We start from the raw sequence: 16,606 nt of genomic DNA, 5'->3' as shown, positions 1-16,606 counted from the left end.
GTTTCTTATTCCATTTTTGCTATTTCCTATTTACTCATAACCTCTTCACAACTTTATGACTCATTTTACAGACATACAGCCAAGTATAACGTTTCTATTTATTGATTCCTTATCAACAAATAAAAAACAAATTAACGGTACGAGTTTTAACGCCCTCTTCTTTTATTAACCAATCATTTATAGAGTTGAAAAAAACTGACATAAATTTCAGCCAATCAGTAAACTCTGTGTAGAACATGGGTGGGACATTGTGCCATCAGGGAAGTGAACTGTGAAACTTGGTATCAGAGGCACAGCCGAGGAGTTATGTTTATGAAAGTCTCTTAAAAGAAATAGTCGCACTGCGGTGATGTCCTGTTTTTGGTCAAGTAGGCTAGTATTAGCACTGACTTGGTTAACCAAGTATTAAGTCAACTCAGTGTTATTAGAGTCTCAGAAATAGCTTGAGAAGAAAAAAGGTTGAAGCGTTACGACATCAAACTGAGCTTCCTGAATTGAAGTCCAGCGCGAGGTAACCAAGACCTACGACTGCAGAGGACGCCGAAGGTGAAAACAACATTTGGGAAAAAGGTTGACCAAAACACGGACGCCTAAATTATCATAACTGGATAGTTTAGAGTAACTTTTAGTTAAAGTTAAAGGACTTACGCAATGTCACTGCTTGATCAGAGCCAGCAGTGGTTTCCTACGAGTGTCCAGGTAACGGTGCATCAAGCTCGTAACCTGCGTGTGAAGGGCAAGAATGGCACCAACGACGCCTATGCCATCATCCAGGTGGCCAAAGACAAGTTTTCTACATCTGTGGCAGAGAAATGTGTTGCTCCAGTCTGGAAGGAAGAGGCTTCGTTTGACCTGCCACTTTTCCACCCTGGAAACGCGGAGCGCTGTACGCTGTACATCATAGTCATGCACCGTGCTCAGGTGGGGCTCGACAAGTTCTTGGGCCAAGCTGTAATAAACCTGCTGGATCTTCATGACAACAAGTCTCGCAAAAAGACAGAGTAAGTGACAGTTTTGAAATCTGTAGTCTGTTATGTTTCTCCCCTTGATATTTAGGTGTTTACAATTGACTGTCCAAATGTAACACATATGTCCATTTATGAAAGAATTTCGTTGCTTGAATTCAACATTACTCTAGAAAGACGATACACACATGCAAGATTAAAATACTCCAAACATAAACACGCTGTAGACTTCACTACAGAAATGTGAAGGGTGTCATAATCCAAAACATAGGTATTAAAATACAAATTTAAAAAGATGTGACTTAAGCCCCACTCTTCATTTGCATTTATTTCCCTAGCTGACATAATTCTAACATATTTCCATTTTTTCCCCCTCAGTGGTGAAGCTTAAATCAGCCTTAAAGAAACATGTCCCTCAAAAAGGATTTTCACCAAACTGGGTCCGGTTGTAATTTTACTTATGCAACTTATGCAGATGCATCTTTACAGTCAGTTTTGTTTTTGTTTGTTTGTTTATTAATACATATACGCATATCAGCACATTTTTAGACTTAGTCAAAGCAGAAAATATTTATTCCTATTATCTGAAACATTGTTGAGCTTCATTAAACATATGATTGGTGTTTCTTTTTATTTTATGAAAAAATAGTTTGAACTCTAAGGTTTGCATTAAACCAAGTTGAAAAATAGGAATTTTATCTACCACATTTATGCAGTAGGCCACATATGTTGGAGAAGCCCTTCAGTCTTCACTACTTATTTTACCTTGATCTTACCAGCAGGTTCCACTGAAACCTATAATCTTGTTTGAAGGGAAACCTAGTCAGCATTTCATGTTTATATTCTGCAACCCATCAGAGAAAAAGGAAATTATTTAGTGAGTTTCTATTGTTTTAGCCACTGTGGAGTTCTTGCCTTGTAGCACTGATAAAGATTTGTTTGGGAGAAATGATACTCAAATAAAGAACATTATAGTTTTGCATTTTTAATTGAGCATAAAAATATGTACACGTTAGAAGTTCAGTATGTAAGGTGTAGAGCATCTAGTGGCAAAAATGGCAAATTACAACCAACCAAATACTCTCAACGGCTGCAATGCAACTTGTCAGGGGTTTGGGGATATAACTAGCTTATTTTATAGGGTTCTTGTTTCACAAAAGTCTATATTAATGTAATCATGCCATATACTGTAGCTTTAATAGAATCCCACTCCCTTGTTGCTTATTAGATTCAGGCAGCAAAAATGTGAAATTTAATCTTTCATGTTTGCATTCTTTGGACCAACAATAAACATTTGTCTGAAAATTTCACTTCAGAAATTGGTGTGTGAACACTACCACTTGTCACTTGATCCTTGAGGCATACCTGCAAATCATCCTGTCTTTGTGCTACTCATAATCTCACACAATCCTCAGGGCAGTTCAGTTACTTATAATACATCTGCTCACACCCAGATACGCATTACATGACATGTGGTTTGACGTGGCATGGATGTAATATGGGTGCAACAGGAATCAAAATAAAACATTCAATGATAAGACACAGCTGATTATATAAATAGGCTTTAGTTGGGTAGAGTGACGTACACACACCCTACAGAAATAAAGACATGTTGATGTAGACAATGTGTTTACACCACCCTCGTAACAGCTTCCTTCATTTTAAAGTGACCTTTGGAAAAAGTGAGTGAGTCGGTGTGTTATCACTCATCCAAGGACTGCCTTCATATCGGGCTGGAATGACCTCACTTAGTCAGTTATTGTACCATCGTATCTCGTGTTTGCACAGTTTGTTTTCACAACTTTATGGCAAAGTTAATTTCTTACCGTTTCCTCTTGATGTATGAGTTCCTTTATTCTCTCACTTTGTTGTGCTGCCTCTGTCTCCTTTCAGATCTAGCATGCACTCTAGGTATTGGATGTTGCTGTTTTTGCCTGGAAGTGTGTGGTGTTGGATTGCTATACTGCTTTTCTGTTGTGCTGACACAGGGTGTGACATTCAAGACTTCTTATTCCTACTGAAAGGGATATCTACAGTTTTCTAATACGAGCGTACAAGATGAGTTTCTAGCGTTAAGCTTTAAGACATGACTGGAAGTCACTTCTTACCACTAGTATACAAACATTAAGACTAAAAAGTTGATCTGTATTCTTTACATCAACACATTGTCTATCTGTGTTATCACATTGTGTTATCACATGAATCACTGTGATTCATATGCTGTTTTAAAGTTGTAATGGTGAGGCACTTTTATGTTGTAAAAAAGGACCTTTACGAATAATATCTTATCACTTACCACTCTGTGCTAACTACTAATCATTCTCATTAATCATGGAGAAAATGTACGGTCGTGTGGCAAATTAAAGAGAAAAAAAACACACATAATGCAGTGTTGGATCCACCGCTGGTACAGCTTCAGTCTTCATTCTGCTTGAGGGATGCAACACCATTTCTTTCATAAAAAATTACGACACTATTCATGGTGGTGAAATAGAGCGCCATTTAGCATGTTCATTCAAAGTTAGACATGAGTAGTCAAAATTTTCAGACCGTCTAAACATTTTAGTGACCTGACATGAATTATGGAAGGAGACCTTGATTTTGTGGAATGAAATGATTTTTGTCAGTATGGAGATGGTTTGGTGTGACCTAAAACTTGTTAACAAAGTTACCCTGAAAGTGTAGCAGTCCTGCTTCAGATATATTATGTAAAAAACTAGTTAATTCTGGTTATCACTAGATTGATTGGTCCATACGTCTATAAAATAACTGGTGTATGCACAAGAATTAGGGGTTCAGGTTTTCATGCTAGATTGTCTAAATTTGAAAACAAAGAAAACACAGATGAAGACAACTGCTGATTATGTTGAGTCACATGGATTTCAACATTTTGCTTGCTAACTACCTAAATGGACAGTTGGCACATTTGAAGTTGTAATGTGCCTGTGTGTCATTGTAACAGATGGACTCCCTTGCCTTGCAGTGTGAGCATTACAGATGATAACATTTCCAAACTTAATGTCTGAGGGTGACGCTGCAACAGTTTGGATATGTTGAAGATGATATGTATGTACTACTACTGTTCATTTCCCACCTATCACCTACAAGTCAGCTTTCTGGCTCACATGCAAAACGCATTCGGCAGTGTCACCGACTAATAAACTGAAATTCATTGGCAGCTATTTTAAAAACCATTTACATTTGAATGCATTGGTTATCCTCCTCACTCTTAACATATGATAGCTGCATTACATTATACATTTATTTTAAGGTGACATTAACAATGGATCAGTTCTAGTTGTCAAAGAACCAGTTTTCGAGTCGAGTTCATATAATCAGACATTTGATATGCCTCTATTTATTGTGGATACCGGTAGCATGGCATTGGTACTCCGCCTCCTGACCTGACAAACAATATCCTGTATTAGTCTAACATTAGAATTACTTTCAGTAAGTTCACATACAGCTTTCCTGTTGAGACAACTTGGATATTATTTCTTAATGATACAGAAGAGCCTAGCTTCAGCCAAATAATGCATGATATGAGTTAGTGAATAATATCAACAACCACAATATGATTTCATTGCCATCTATTTTTATTACTCTATATTACACCAAATTATTTTATTGGCTGAATGCTTTAGGGTGTTGCTCACAGTCTAACAGTCTCTCGTAGGTAATCATTACATGTGAGAGAGAAGTGCAAGTGTCAGTTAACAGAGGAAACCTGTCCAGCAGGACCAGTGAGCTCATCCATCAGGGGCAAGGCTCAATAGTTTTTTTGCATACAATACATCTCTTGGAACACCCAGAAAACCTATTAGTAAATGCATCAATGCATTGTGTTTTTTACTGTCGTCTCAGATCCAACCCTGGTGTAATGGTTATAATCAAGAACACTGAACAATTTCTTGACAGGCTTGAGAAAGTGTTACGTGCTTGTGGTTTGACAGGGTTAGTGATTGTTTGACTTGACATTCTTGGTTTAGGAGGGGAGATGCGGAATGTTTGAGTTTGTCATTTTAACTTGTTGCATGGCGTGCTGTCCATCACCTCCCTCCATGTTCAATGTGTTTGAGGAATGTTGGTTCACTCCCAAACTTGTTTCCTGACTGTTATCCTAGAAAAGCCTGTGTGGATTTCTGCTACCACATAAGAAAATGGATCCTGCTAAATTAAACCCCATATGAGCTGACTGGTTGTCTTGTACGGTAACAGATAGCTTGAAGCTATCAGGTTAACTCTCCCAGAGGTAGACTGAACATTGATACGGTCTATATATCACTGAATGAAAAGTAAGAGAAATTCATGAAGGCAACCTTTAATTAAGTGTAACAGTAGTATAACTGCTGCTGAACACCAAAGTGTTGCCATTATAAACATTTTTGTTACCCTATTAGTGCATATTATAACAGCAAGGCCTAGATAATAAAAACAGAAAATGCTTGTATGTTATGGCATTAATTTGTTTGTTTTGATTTGACTTAAAATAGGTCTCTCCAGAATACTCCAACCTTTCCCTTGCAGACAATTAGTGCTGATCCTGTGCAACAAAAAAGGACGTGGGGGTGGGGGCTGAACAAAGCTGTAATTGTTAGGCTATTGCGGTACGCCCTACAGGAACTGGAACAAACTGTACACTAGTTACTGATATGCATCACTCTTAGTTATAGCAATATGTTACTTTTAAAGCAACAGGTGGGAAATATTTGAATTCACAGTTGCTTGAAATGAATGATCTAGTTTATTACTTTGGCCTACTTAAGGTTGTTCTATACAATGCCTTGCTTGCATGGCATATTTGTCAAATCTAATCGCAACACAAAAATGACCATCACTCCTCTCATTTGAAAGTGAATCCCATAGATATTGTAATTATTGTTATATACCATACATATGGGTCATTATAGAAGCCACAATTCAAATGATCTTTTTTTTTATTTTTTATTAATCTGTTCATTGTGTTTTCTTGGAGTGGTTGTAGACGACAAATGATGTGTAGGAAGGGTTTCGTACTGCATAGTAGGGGGCTGCACTGGGATTGAGACCAAACCAAATCTCTCTTAAAAATTTCACTGAGTTCGAATGGATACTCACTTAAACTGTGTCCTAGCATCAGTGTGTTGCTACCTTTAATCACAATGAAAGTTTCAACCAATCACGTGGAAGAGAATATTAAAGCAGGTTTTGTAATACAAACATGAATGAAGAGATCCACATCTGGGCAGATTCCTCTGTTGTAAAACATTATTACTTCAGTAAAGGCCATGTTATTTTTGAGGAAGCAGATGGGACTAGCCATCATTCAACCACTAGTGGCATTTTACTTCTGACATTGTTAACTAAGCCATTACTGTTTACATGCAGAAAAAGTCCCTTAATAATATTATTTCATAGTTGTGACAAGAGTTGCATAATACACTGCTCAAAAAAAAATAAAGGGAACACTCAAGTAACACGTTGTAGATCTTAATGAATGAAATATTTTTATTGAAAACTTTGTTCTTTCAATAGTCTAATGTGCTGTCAACAAGGTCACACAAAAATTATCAATGAAAATCAAATGTATCAATCCATGGAGGTCTGGATTTGGAGTTATACTCAAAATAAAGTGGAAAAACACACTACAGGCTGATCCAACTTTGATGTAATGTCCTTTAAACAATTCAAAATGAGGCTCAGTAGTGTGTGTGGCCTCCGCGTGTCTGTATGACCTCCCTACAATGCCTGGGCATGCTCTTGATGAGGCAGCGGATGTTCTCCTGACGGATCTCCTCACAGACCTGGACTAAAGCATCCACAAACTCCTGGACAGTCTGTGGTGCAACTTGGCGATGGTGGATGGAGCGAGACATGATCTCCCAGATGTGCTCAATAGGATTCAGGTCTGGGAACGGGCAGGCCAGTCCATAACATCAATGCCTTCGTGTTGCAGGAACTGCTGACACACTCCAGCCACATGAGGTCTAGCATTGTCTTGCATTAGGAGAAACCCAGCAACCGCACCATCTCGGTACCTAATGGCAGTCAGGCTACCTCTGTTGAGCACCTGGAGGGCTGTGCGGCCCTCCAAAGAAATGCCACCCCATACCATTACTGACCCACTGCCAAACTGGTCATGCTGGAGGATGTTGCAGGCAGCAAAACATTCTCCACGGTGTCTCCAGACTCAGTCACGTCTGTCACATGTACTCAGTGTGAACCTGCTTTCATCTGTGAAGAGCACAGGGCACCAGTGGCGAATTTGCCAATCTTGGTGTTCTCTGGCAAATGCCAAACATCCTGCACGGTGTTGGGCTGTAAGCACAACCCCCACCTGTTGATGTTGGGCCCTCATACCACCTCATGGAGTCTGTTTCTGACTGTTTGAGCAGACACATGCACATTTGTGTCCTGCAGGAGTTCATTTTGCAGGGCTCTGGCAGTGCTCCTCCTGTTCCTCCTTGCACAAACAAAGAGGTAGCGGTCCGGCTGCTGGGTTGTTGCCCTCCCATGGCCTCCTCCACGTCTCCTGATGTACTGGCCTGTTTCCTGGTAGCGCCTCCATGCTCTGAAAACTACGCTGACAGACACAGCAAACCTTCTTGCCACAGCTGCATTGATGTGCCATCCTGGATGAGCTGCACTACCTGAGCCACTTGTGTGGGTTGTAGACTCCATCTCATGCTACCACTAGAGTGAAAACACTACCAGCATTCAAAAGTGACCAAAACATCAGCCAGAAAGCATCAGAACTGAGAAGTGGTCTGTGGTCACCACCTGCAGAACCCATCCTTTGTTGGGCGTGTCTTGCCAATTGCTTATAATCTCCATCTGTTGTCTATTCCATTTGCACAACAGCATGTGAAATTGATTGTCAATCAGTGTTGCTTCCTAAGTGGACAGTTCAGTTTCACAGAAGTGTGGCTGACTTGGAGTTATATTGTGTTGGTTAGGTGTTCCCTTTATTTTTTTTTTTGAGCAGTGTATATAGTTTGAGCATCATCTCAATGCATATGTGTGTAATAGTCACATCCAATGTCCTGCAATGTTGGAGGCAAATTAACTTTATGTCCTCATCAATTTCATGGCTACCTGACACACAGATTTGTTTATTTCCAATGGCACCTTTATGGTAAAACCTTTACGGTAAAACACAATTCATGTTTGCATTTTATAAAATTAAGCATCTAATCGGGACCCTGCACAAGCAATAAAAGAATAAGTTAACAGACAAAAGCCATACTTGAATCACTCTCAAAAAGAGAGCACAGAGTGATGATCAACAAGATGGCAGGAGTGTTGCATTATTTAAAGCTCTATCTCCATATTTCTTTCATATTGCAATATATATATGCTACAAAAAAAACAATGTCTGTCTTTTCCAATCTTATGGAGCCCTAGTTGTGACTGAATGTTGTGTTGTACCAAAACTAAGAAGGTTTGACACAAAAAATGTTATTTCCTAAACTTCTTTTTTTTTTTTTTTTAGAGAGATTGGAGCTGTGATTATTTCACCTGGTGAACCTTCCAGGAATGCTTTTTAAATTTTATTCTTTCTGTCATTTCAGATGGTTCAAGCTGGTTGACAAGACTGGAAAGGAGGACAAGGTGCGAGGGGAGGTGCTCCTAGATGTTCAGTTTATGAGAAACAACATGTCAGCTAGCATGTTTGACCTTTCAATGCAAGACAAACCGCGCTCTCGCATCTCCAAACTGAAAGACAAAGTCCGTGGGAAGAAAAGGGATAGCTTCTCTGACTCTGCCTCAGCCATTGTTCCTCCTGTCAGCCAGGTCCTCACAGACAGTGAGGGAGAGCCAGATGCACAGTCACTTAATCATTCTCCAGGAACAAAAAAGAAATCTAAGCTAAAAACCTTGTTTGCCCCCAAAACTAACCTGCAGCGCAACATCTCTCAGTCCATGTCTACGCTTGGGACACTCCCTGAAAAGAATTCCTCTCTCAGTGGCAGCCGCTCATCTGGCCTCCATGTAGATTCCCCTGAAGGTAAGTTAACCTTTATGCTCTCCTGCATGTTGACAGCTCTGCAGTCATCCACTGCACGACTACAGCTAAATAATGTTTTGCATGTCAACAATGACATCGTGCTTTTCTGTCTCTCTTTTCCCACAGGGAAAAAGAAATTCAAATTCCTGGGACACAAGCGAACAGGCAGCTCTGACAGCAAAGTGTCTCTGGGTGCGTTTTCCCTACTGGGCCGCTCCAAGCAGAGCAACAGTGACCTGAACAACCTGTGCATCAACGGCAGCCACGTGTACGCTGAGGATGCTGAGGCCAAGAGCGGGTCTACTCTCAGTCTGAACAGCTCAGGCCAAGGCTCTGTGGAGGATGTTCGCAAACACTCATCTGATGCCACTGCAGATTCCTCAAGAAGTGTAACAGTACCTGTCCACAGCCGCGAATCCACAGATAAAGCTTTAATGGAACAACAGCGCCATCAAGAGGAGGAGACGAGAAGGCAGGCAGAGGAGAGCCATCTCGCAGAAGCAAGGAGGTTGGAGGAAGAGCAGAAACGCAGGGCAGAGGTCAAGAGACTGCAGGAGGAAGAGCAGCGTAGACAGCAAGAGGAGCAAGAAAGGAGAAAGCACATCCTTGAGGATGAAGCGAGGAGAAGGAAACAGGAGGAAGCGGAGGAGAGGAGAAAGAAAGAAGAAGAACTCAGCATGCTGGAAGCAGCCGAAAACCAGAGGCTTGAGGAGGAGCGTAGAAGAGTAGAGGAGCAGAAACGTCAGGAGGAAGCCTCCATGGCTGACAGGCTGTCATCCCTGTTTGGAATGATCAGAAAGAAGGAGGAGAAAAAGGAGGAGGTGCAGCAGCAACCTAGAGAGGAGCAGCTGCCCACCCCAGCACCTCAAAGTTACTCAAAAGGATCAGATCAACCCGCCCCCCACCACTCCACTAACCCATTTGAAGACATTCCCCTCAGCTCAGATCCTCCAACAAACACTAATAAATTTCCAAGTGATGACCAGAAATACAGTCGCAAGCCTCAAACCCCGTCTGCTATGGTCTTCCTCAACCGCACTGCTAAAGTGTCTGCTGTGAAACCCAGGTAGGCCTTCTTCTCACCCTGCACGTACACAAAACAAGCATCACTCTTATGTAATAAATAATCCTTTATTTCAGCTTCCTGACACATACGTTGCCATCAGCTGTTTATGGTTTTGCTTGGCTGGGTTTTGAAAATCGTCCTGCATGTCGAACTGCTCACACAGATTTCATCTGGATAATTGCTGCATTTTATTTCAACCTAAATGCCCAGCAGTGACTGCAAAGCAGAAAAATGTGTTTATTATCCTCCGCTTTGTTGTATACTGCAAGCAGTGAGAGAAATATTAATTTAAAAAAACTTCAAACATTTGCTTCCGATTTGTTTTTTATAAATTGTAAACATGGAAATTTGTGTATAGCCTACTTCAACTCTTCTGTCCTGTTTGTGGTCACAATGACTCGACAACGTCACGCTCTTGAATGACAAAAACACAGCGTGCCTTCAAGTAGTTGTCAGACCAGCTGGACCAGTTTGGTGTGAGAACAGGTGATAATCAAGGTGTGGCTTGTGTTTGTGAAGATGTTGTTGAACAAGTTGAGCTTCTAAGGAGTCATAAGAAGCAACTGAGCCACAGTGTTACTCCGTGTCCAAGGCGAGGATAACTGAAGTTTTTTTTTGTTCTTGTTATTTTGTTTTTATATATATATATATATATATATATAAATATGTTTTTTGTTACTAAATTGGAGATTCTTGCATTATAATGGTAAGACTGTTAGTTTTGTTTCTTTAAGTTGTCCTTGTTGTCAAGAATGCTTGTCAGAAAGCAAATAACACTCAAGGCAGTCAAGGGTATTAATATCATTCTCATGATGTTGGTTTAAATATTATGAACTCATTCAGGTGTTTCATTGTGGTCATAGTGAGTCACAGCTTTGAATAGTCAGTGATCTGCAAGATGTCAGACATTTTGTCTAATGGTTGGTCTGGGTTTTTGGACAGTGGGCCAATTATTTCAGACTATTTTGTCACAGACCACAGATGTATGTTTTCTTTATAAAGCTTCAAGCATTAATTATAGACTATTGTTGTTTGCATAGATTATATTAGATCACTGACAGGAATTTATTCGTAGCCGTTTCCAGCTTCTTACATGTGACACCCTGGTTCATTTGGTGATGGGTTGTATATTGGTGACAGCGACCTTTGTCACACTGACCTGTAGGCCTTTGTTTTGCACTCCTTGGCAGATTGGCTCAAATTTTGGAGTGTGAACCTGCTGACTGCCAAACTCCCAGTCAGCTAAGTCCTTCCTCAGCCACCTCTGATTCCACCATCTCTTCTGTTCCACCTGAATCCCTCAATATTTTCTCAAACCTGCACTCGTCATTGGCTCCGCCGAAAAAAAGCTCAAGCATATCCAGTTCTCCTCTTGGCAGCACAGAGAATTTATCTTCTGTGGGATCAAAAGAGTCGTTACCCACCATGGCAGATCAGAAAAGAAGAGCCCTTCTACCACCTTCATATCCTGCAGTTGGCAACCAGAGTAAGGGACATCAGGCTCCTGTCAGAGAGATACAAAATCCTGCATATGTGGAGGAAGATGGGTCACAACAAGGAACACAATTGTCTCTACCACTTCCTGATTACGAAACACTCTTTCCTCAGAAGAGGCATGGAGTAAAAGGGCTGACCAGATGGGATCACATAATTGCTGAGGTCAATCAGAGACATAGAGACCTTCCAGTTGAACTTCTAGGCCCAGAAATGAGTGTAGATGACCCAAAGGAGAGTCAACCAAGTCCAAGATCTTCCATATCACTGGAGAGTCCTGCTGCAAGGAATTATCAAAAGACCAAGCCTGTTTCGTCAAAAAAAGTTTTGGCCCCAGCCCCTCCTAAAACAATGGCCACTCCACTCCCTCAACCAGTTTCAGCTTCCAGTCAAAGACAGAGCCAGAGCATCACTACCCAATCTGTAACAAGGCCAAATCCACCTGCACTCTTGGCACCGGAAAGAACTAACACCTCAGGGAGCAGGATGTCTGCAGGAAACAGAAATTCACTGCAACCCTCACCCGGACCAACATCTGTACCAAGACCATCAAGCCAAGTGGGTTTTGACGAAATTCCATTAGATGATGAAAGGAAAGTGCAAGATGTTTTGAATAAAGAGGCGCCCACAGCTAAGCCGAGACAGCGGGTTCTTGGCAAAGACTCAAAATGGCAAGAAGAAACTGCTGCGGGTGACAGCATCCAGACCAATCCAAATGTGAGCAGTGGGGACAAAAAGGCAATAGAGAGCTTTGCAGACTTTGATTCAATTCCCAGTACACATAGTTTCAGCAAAGATCCACAGGTAAAACAGAAGCAGAATCAAAAGTTAGACCTATTTACTGGCAATGTGCAGAAAGAACTAAAACCTGAAGATCTGGGAATGACAGCTAATGAGCTTGATCAAATTTTCAATCAAGAAAAAACAACTGATCCATTTGCTAATTTTAATGGCTTTGATTCAGACAGACAGAGGGACTCCACGAGATGGGATGAAGATTCAAAACAAATTAGTCCTGCTTTTCAAAGAAAAAATTCCCAAAGAGGAAAGAAGATTCCTTCACCCACTGGTCGTTCAGATAATAAGACTTTCGTGTCTCAACAAGAAGCATCATATAAAGAGGGAACGACCTTGCCCACAGCAAATCAAGGTTTCTCTGCAAGAGATATCACCAACTCGTCTGTCACTCTGCAGCCTCACGCTGATGTGAAAACGCAGAACAGTCTTTATGCAGTAGAGGATCCATTTGGAGCTGGACCTTTTCATGTTCCTACAGCATCTTCATCCATCCCAGTAGTCATGGAGGAACCAGCATCACAGGCAGGAAATTTATCTGGAGGAAAGACACTTTTGAGAGCATGGGTCTCACCCTCTGAAGTTCAGCCTGTCAGTACTCAGAGTAGCAGTGGAAGTGGGCTAGCTTTTACTCCACGCAGGTGAGATTCAACAGACTCTTTATACAGTTCACTTTTGTGGACTTTTCGTCCCTTTGTGTTTAGAGGCAAAAACCATGTTGGTGGTATTTTTCCTTGGGTACTAGTGTAGTTTTGGGCTCTTGGCAACTCTTCTTATTCTGAGGTAAAGTCTAAATGCACTGAAGAATTATCTGGAGAATTAACATTCAAACTACATTGATTAAAGAGCCCACATTTTGGTATTCACATGTTGTTCATTCTGTTTGGGCTGTCTGCTATAATAGGTTAAAATGTTTTAATAAAGAACAAATAACATTGTTTTACTCACAATTTACCTTGCATAACTTATCAACATCTGTCTGAAATGCTTTGGTTTAACTTCCGTCTGTAAAGCCCTCCCCCACGCCGGGGTTATCTGATGTTAAGTATTAAAAAAAAAAAAAACATGACAAAGAACGAGGCATTTCAAGCAGTTAAGGAGTCCTCTGTGTGAGGCAATTATAATCTCTGGTGTGGGGCTTTTTAACTTTCAGGCTACAAAGAAAAAAACAAACCAAACAAACAACCTCATTAATCTTTATTTCAGACGGTGAATGCTTCCCTTTTTCTTTTTTTTTTTAATGGTTCTGTACCTGCGCTACTTACAGTCTCTGCACAAAGTTATTGTCTTTGTGGACTTCATAGTAAGCTGCAGTTTTTTTGTTTTTTCTTTTTTAAAGGCCTCATCCTGTGAAACCCATGAGCTCAGCTGAGAGCCAACATCACATCAGCAGCCCTGCTGTGAAAGAGATAAAGGTGCGAGACGGTGCGCCAGGGAATATCAAGGTAAGTCATGCTGGCATAAGTGATGAAAACTATGGCAGATTTAAATAGTATTTTCAGTGGAGGGATTGTAGGCTGAATAAACCTTTCTGTTGATTTAGTTTTCAGAAATCTGAATATAAATATAATTGGGATTTTTTTGTTTGTTTATTACAAACTAGTTATACAGTAAATGGTTACATGCAATTCTAATCTCCCAAAAAGTTGTTTCATGACCAACTTCTGGTGTTCTCCACTCGACAGATGCAGTTTTTCTTGTTTGTTAAAACCAGGAAGCCCTTATGCTGGAAAAGTTTAGATGAATATCTGAAGGCTTAGATCATCAGCATGTTTTTATGCATTTCAATACTTCTCATAAATCTCAGTATAATTTCACAGAAACTGGTGTATTTACTTCTCTTCCTCACTCTCAGGTGGTAGAGTCAGGAGTAAGCGGCCCTTACAGTCAGCTGACACAAGAAGAGCTCATCACTCTGGTGGTGAAGCAGCAGGCGGACCTGTCCAGGAAGGATGCAAAGATCGTTGAGCTTGAAGAGTACATTGACAATCTGCTGGTTCGTGTCATAGAAGAGAAACCTACTATCTTGAATGCCCTCAACTCTGCTAAGCAAGTCTAAGTGAATGTCTTCTGGAAGGAGAGGGCCTCTCCTAAGGACTGTTATGTTCCAGGTGTGGAGTGTTTTTGCTGTCGTCACTCTGTACTCAGTTACAGTCACCACTATTGGAGGTTTTTGAGCATATGCACTTTTTTCAGTTATGGAGTAAGAGAAGTTTTAGTGATGGAAAGTTATCTATAAAAACGATATAAGAAATCTTTATAAGCAATTGAATGTATTTCTTTGGACACTAAGGTACTACAAATAGCTTTAACAACATGTCAGATAATGTTAAATTCAGAGTTTTGATTTCTATATATCCTTATATTCTAGCTGATGAAATCAAGGTTGAATTATGTTTTATATAGTTTCTTTTTTCTCTTTAGCTGTTTTCTGGCCTTTTTATTCTATTCTGGACTTTATGTAACTCAAAGATTCCTGATGAATCATCCTCTACATAACCTCATCCATTTATTTCATATTGTACACATATTGCACGTCACTAAGATCACTAAAGTCTTAATTAGTTTCTTTTTTGATCATTTAAAATGTTCTTTTAAGCAGATAATGAACAACATTGAAAGCTCTGTACTCCCCACAGAGTTGAGTCTTGTTTGGTCATTTAGTCCTTTTAAAAGATGTGTCTCTTGCTGCTGTTATGTAGAAAACAAGCAACTATAAGCTGGCAGTCGTGCATCGATGATTGTATAGCATAGCAGCTGCTGCAGCCTTTTCCCTTGTGGTTGTAAAGCTTGTTCCCACAGTTCAGAGTTTTATGAAGCAATATAACTGATCACTGTGATATTTGTTGTGGTTACGTAATGAAAAGCAATCAACAAAGTAATCAGCAGCTACTACAAAGAAAGTGTAATAACCAACATTGATTTTGGATATCAGCAACACATATGGATGCCTTTATAAACAAACTAATTGATATGTCAGCTGAAATAAAAGCAATATTCAACAGAATGGTTAAAATGTGCCTTCAAGCCTTTTTTTCAGATTTTTATATAAGAATTGAAAGATGGTGAATTGTTGACAAAATATTCTGTTGGAAGCATGTAGTTTCATTTTTTTAAGTGTTTGACATGAAAATAAACTACAGCTGATGCAAACATTCGAAAGATGTAATATTGAGCAGTTGGGTTTTATTTGAAATAAAGACACTATTTGTGACCCCACATTATTGGCAGTGAAGTTTTTTTTTTTTTTTTACTTCAGTTGGAAACACACACTTTAATAAAATATTATTCTGTATAAATGTCAACATTTAATGCTCAAATGGTGTATAATGCATTCACAATTTTACTTCTAATAAAATGTTTACATTGTCTGTGTCACCATTTAAACAAAATGAATGGGATCATAGAAAGATACTGCACATGCCAGATTTCATACACAACTTCAGTCTCCCCTTCACACTTCAAATATAATAAAAATAAAATCAAAAGTTTGTGCAGCAACATTTCTTGTTAATGTAACTAGCCTTTTAAAGATTTTAACTAAAGTTCACAGGGGGTCATCAAAGTTCATCCAGCCACTTGTTTTGCCTAGATCTAACCAAGTTGGTTTGTGCGATGTCTGTACTGCTTCCGTTTTAAATATATTAAATGAAATTTAAAGTAGGTAGCCCCCCCCCCCCCCCAAAAGAAAAAGGTGTTAAGTTTTTTTTTCTCTCTACAATTCCAATGATATTAAAATATAAAAGTTATATATATACCTGTGAGTAATGGGCAATAAAATATATATGTTTAAAAGAACAGTGCAGCATAGCACATGTCTGATATACGGTAAGGGGGGGGGGGCTGCTTGACCTAATCTGAAACTTTTATTAAAAATCAAATGTAGCACAAAGCACTGACACCATTTTTGTTGAATTGGAAGAATGCAGGACCAACTTCAATCAGGACGGACTTTTAATACAAGCAACAATGTAGATTATCATTTGTCCCGCATTTTTCTCAGGAAATTGTTTTAATTCAATTTGACTATCAAACACAACTGTAAACGCACACTGATCGCGAGAAATATAATCCTGATATGTATTAGTAATGAATCATAACAAATTTGTCTCATCAAACGGTACCTACAACATTGTAAATTTGTTGCTGGGATAGTCTAAAGTTTCTGTTTCTTCTTACTTTTTTATAATAGACAGAAACTAAATACCCTAACACTAACTCCAAAATATTCAATATTATAAACAAGTGTTTTCAAAGAAAGTGTCCTCATAAAAGACTTATGGCAAACATTTAAGAAAT

General features: G+C 39.6%; 1 protein-coding gene across 1 annotated transcript; it reads left to right on the top strand.

The window, feature by feature from the left end:
- The first annotated feature begins 309 nt into the window (after positions 1-309).
- Positions 310-15,519, top strand: rab11fip1a (RAB11 family interacting protein 1 (class I) a). The gene is made up of 5 exons (XM_079251410.1): positions 310-1,001; positions 8,516-8,952; positions 9,079-10,018; positions 13,647-13,752; positions 14,163-15,519. The coding sequence occupies exons 1-5, from the start codon at positions 652-654 to the stop codon at positions 14,364-14,366; spliced, it is 2,037 nt and encodes a 678-aa protein (XP_079107536.1). The 5' UTR covers positions 310-651; the 3' UTR covers positions 14,367-15,519.
- Positions 15,520-16,606: the final 1,087 nt, after the last annotated feature.

This window comes from Telmatherina bonti, assembly GCF_933228915.1.
Source record: "Telmatherina bonti genome assembly, chromosome: 13".
NCBI classification, from domain to species: domain Eukaryota; kingdom Metazoa; phylum Chordata; class Actinopteri; order Atheriniformes; family Telmatherinidae; genus Telmatherina; species Telmatherina bonti.
This window is presented reverse-complemented; position numbering and strand designations above follow the sequence as displayed.

What these genes read in the sequence shown, in the direction of transcription:
- rab11fip1a (XM_079251410.1), top strand. Translation starts at nt 652, where the DNA reads ATGTCACTGCTTGATCAGAGCCAGCAGTGGTTTCCTACGAGTGTCCAG. An exon ending in CCATGTAGATTCCCCTGAAG is followed by an intron (nt 8,953 to 9,078) that starts GTAAGTTAACCT and finishes CTTTTCCCACAG; the next exon opens with GGAAAAAGAAATTCAAATTC. An exon ending in GTGCGCCAGGGAATATCAAG is followed by an intron (nt 13,753 to 14,162) that starts GTAAGTCATGCT and finishes CCTCACTCTCAG; the next exon opens with GTGGTAGAGTCAGGAGTAAG.